The sequence below is a fragment of the Andrographis paniculata genome, unplaced genomic scaffold (assembly GCF_009805555.1).
Source record: "Andrographis paniculata isolate CXL003 unplaced genomic scaffold, ASM980555v1 Contig78END, whole genome shotgun sequence".
Taxonomy (NCBI): domain Eukaryota; kingdom Viridiplantae; phylum Streptophyta; class Magnoliopsida; order Lamiales; family Acanthaceae; genus Andrographis; species Andrographis paniculata.
This window is the reverse complement of record NW_026137615.1, coordinates 4,524,764-4,528,419: the sequence shown is the minus strand read 5'-3', so window position 1 is coordinate 4,528,419 and position 3,656 is coordinate 4,524,764. Positions and strand designations below refer to the sequence as shown.

Here is a 3,656-nt window from a genome sequence, read left to right as displayed (position 1 = left end):
TTATGAATAACCAAAGGAAATTTTTAATATAAATAACCCATATTATGTATATTGTAACCCTTCTCATATACTTTCTCCGTCTCAGCTAATTTGTCTATTCTAACTGGGTATAAAATTTTAAATATTATGTAATTATAAAATAATTAAAAAAAGTATTAGTAAAAATAATTATAGATTAAGATTCAAGTAACTAAATATTTTAATGAAATTAAAAAAAAATAAATTATTAATTATTAATTTTAAAATGAAATTAAAATATATAATTATATTTGAAAAAAAAAAAGAGATAATTTATGTGAGTCAAACGGATATGGAAATAGTGGAGTGGACTGAACGAGTAATATATATATATATATATATATGCATACAAGCAACGATTAAATTAACTAATTGCCGATCCAAACACAAACATACAGATCTTCTTCATCTTCTTCGTCTTCGTCTTCACCTTCTCTTACTTGATCTGCTCCCAAACAGCAGCAGAGCAAAGTAAAACAAAACCCTAAACAGAAACCCCAACCCCACAGTAATCCACAAACAATTCCACTTGCTAACATCCATGACCCCCGCCTGCTTCAGCACGTCCACCCCCGTCGTCAAGCACGTCCTCCCAGTCATCTCCATCCCCACAACCTCCCCCATCGTCTCCAGAAGCTTCACCTTCGTCGCCTCCGCCACGTCCTTCAATGGCGTCACGTCGAATACCTCAGTCCCCCTCACGAAACACCTCGACGCATCCCCGAACTCGTTCTGCATCACCCCCTCGTACGGATACTTCACCAGCGACCCGTAATGGAGCCACATCCAGTACGCCGGAATCCGGTCCCGTCCGATGAACAATCCGCTGAACAAAACGAAATAAGCCAGACTCGCCACCACCACCGTGTACGCCACCATCACATTATATATAACCCCAGACAGAAACGTCACGTACGAATTCCCCGCCCAGAACGACGCGAACACGAAGCTCAGGTAGAAAACAAACCCTCCCGAGGTCCCGGAGCTCAACCCGACCGCCCAGAAGGTTGTGGCGGAGAAGGTTAGGGCGAGGAGGAGCAGGGAAGGCAGGGAGGTCATGGAGTGAGAGAGGACGTACGACGACAGCCTGTAAGCGTTGTAGGAAGTTTCTCGAAGGAAGATGTCGCGTTGGAGAAGGAAGACGGGAATGGCCTCCGCGCAGGTGTAGAAAGCTGTGGACATGGCGAAGGCGAAGAAGCCGAGGCGCTCCTGGACGCCTTTGGGGGAGTCGTCGAGCTGCCAGAAGATGGTGGCGAGCAGAACTCCGGTGACCAGAACGGCGCCCAAACGGACTCCCAGCTGCTCCGGCGTTCTTCGCGAGTTTAGGGTTGTTCGTTTCCAGAGTACCAGGATTTCTCTCCAGATAGGGTTTGCGTATTTCTGGACTGACGAGGATGACGATGACGATGAGAGGTTTGAGTCGTCGTTGATTATGCTCATGTGTGATCCCGAAACGAGCTTTCCGGCGGAAATGCTGGCGGTTATGGCGGATTTCAGGGACAGTTTTGGACTAGGGTTTCGGATTTGCTCTGCAAGAGAACACTCTTTTTAGCCATTAAAATTAAATTTGTCCTCTAGTAAACGTGCTTATTGGCTCGAATTAGTACGAGGCTGATTCAATTAACAAATATCTATTGAAATAATAATAATAATAATAATAATAATAATAATAAATATTGATACATTTTCTATAAAATTGGAGTATTGAAAATATATATATATATATTTTAAGGTTAGTTGATGATATTTTTAGAAATTTTGTTGGAATTAAAGAAAATGAAATAAAAGTAATCACATATGTTATAAATAAAGGTTGAATAAATAATAATATTTAAAAATTAATTTATTGATTTTGCCAAAATATATTATGCTTTCATTAAAATTGTAATTTGATCTGGTCAATAAATATTTATAATAAAAATAACAAATATTAATATAATATATATCACATAACATATGCTATTTTTTGTGATGATTTGCTTTGTTCACATGTTAACTTAGTAATATGCTCTCTACGAGGATAATTTGCTAATTATTTCAATTTAGTTTGCTAATTTGTTGTTGTTTGGGATTAGGGTTTGTGATTTTACCAGGCTGCAGCCATGTCCGGTTGAAATCGACGAGCGATTGAGTTCCTCCGGAAGTGGATTCGAGGTCCCGGATTAAATCCATGGCGAATTCCGTCGTATCGTCGTCGGAAGGGATTGGGCGGCCGAAATCAGCGAAGAATTGGGGGAGAAGGTGGGGGGAGTGGTTGAAGACAGTCCGGCCGCCGGAAAGTATGAGCAGGCGGTCCAACTGGGTGAGGATTCGATAGCTCGGCTGGTGAATCGACATGACGACGATGCTTCCGGTCTGCGCGATTCGCCGGAGAACTTTCACGACCATATAAGCGCTGGTGGAGTCGAGGCCGGAGGTCGGCTCGTCGAGGAAGAGCAGAATCGGGTCGTGGATGATGTCGATTCCGATCGACACGCGCCGCCGTTCGCCGCCGGAGACGCCGCGGTGGCCTTCGTCTCCGATGACCGTCGCGGCGGCGTCGCGGAGGCCTAGTTGGTCGATCAGGGCTCCGACGCGCGCCTTTTTTCTCGATCTCGACATCGCCGCCGGCAGCCGGAACTCCGCCGAGAACATTAGGGTTTCTTCGACGGTTAGCATCGGGAAGAGGAGGTCGTCCTGGTAATTATAAAATAATTATTTTTTATATATTTTATTAAAAAAATAATTTTACATCAAAAAAAATATTATTACACTTCTTCCTCCGATATTACGTTGATAATCGGTAGAAAATACAAATAAACTTTTTTTTTTTTCTAAAACAAAATTAATTTTACGGTGATATAGTTATTTATGAAAATAAAATTATTTTTTTTTTTAATGAACAAAATAATAAACAAAATTATTGGATTCAATCCCTAGTATTATATTTTTATATTATAGATATATATATTTAATTATTACCTGCATAACGTAGGCCGAGATCGCTTTTAGAAGGCTGGACGTCAAAACGTCGCCGTTTAGGGTGATGCCGCCTACGAGGCTTTCTCTGGATATCCGGTTGGCCAGGGCGTCGATGAGCGTCGATTTGCCGGAGCCGCTGGCGCCGAGAACGGCCAAGATTTCGCCTTCCTTGGCCTCGCCGGAGATATTATCCAGCAAGACTTTGGTCCCAGACTCGCCGAGCTCAGGCACCGTCGGATTATTGGCGCGGCGGCGGAAACAGCTCGCCGGAAAGATTTTCCGGCGGAGTTTAACGCTGTATGAGAGGTTGTGGAAGGAAAGGATGAAGGGCATGGATACAGGTCCCGGGACTTCGAGGACCTGGTCTTCCAGAGTGTGATTTGATTCTTGGAGCTCCATGGCAGCCATGGATGATGAGCTGCTGCAGGTGAGATATATATATATATATATATAATTAGGTAATACTCCTACAAGTGTATTATATATAATTATATTTGGATGATTGGTTTTAGACAAAATTAATTTATATAGAGAGGATTTGGTGGATTGTTTTTTCGTGTGGAAATTAGGGTTTGAAATTAACAAGTTTAGTGATAATTTAATTATGATCTTCCAATAAATAAATATAATTATATATGTGACAGTTTTCTGTCGTGGGGCTCTAAGTAATGTGCGCA

General features: G+C 41.9%; 1 protein-coding gene across 1 annotated transcript; it reads right to left on the bottom strand.

Moving 5' to 3' along the window:
• Positions 1–307: 307 nt before the first annotated feature.
• LOC127239860 (ABC transporter G family member 6-like) lies at positions 308–3,400 on the bottom strand. The gene is made up of 3 exons (XM_051258206.1): positions 2,980–3,400; positions 2,109–2,694; positions 308–1,547 (listed from the first exon to the last, which is right to left on the bottom strand). The coding sequence occupies exons 1-3, from the start codon at positions 3,385–3,387 to the stop codon at positions 445–447; spliced, it is 2,097 nt and encodes a 698-aa protein (XP_051114163.1). The 5' UTR covers positions 3,388–3,400; the 3' UTR covers positions 308–444.
• Between the last annotated feature and the right edge of the window lie 256 nt (positions 3,401–3,656).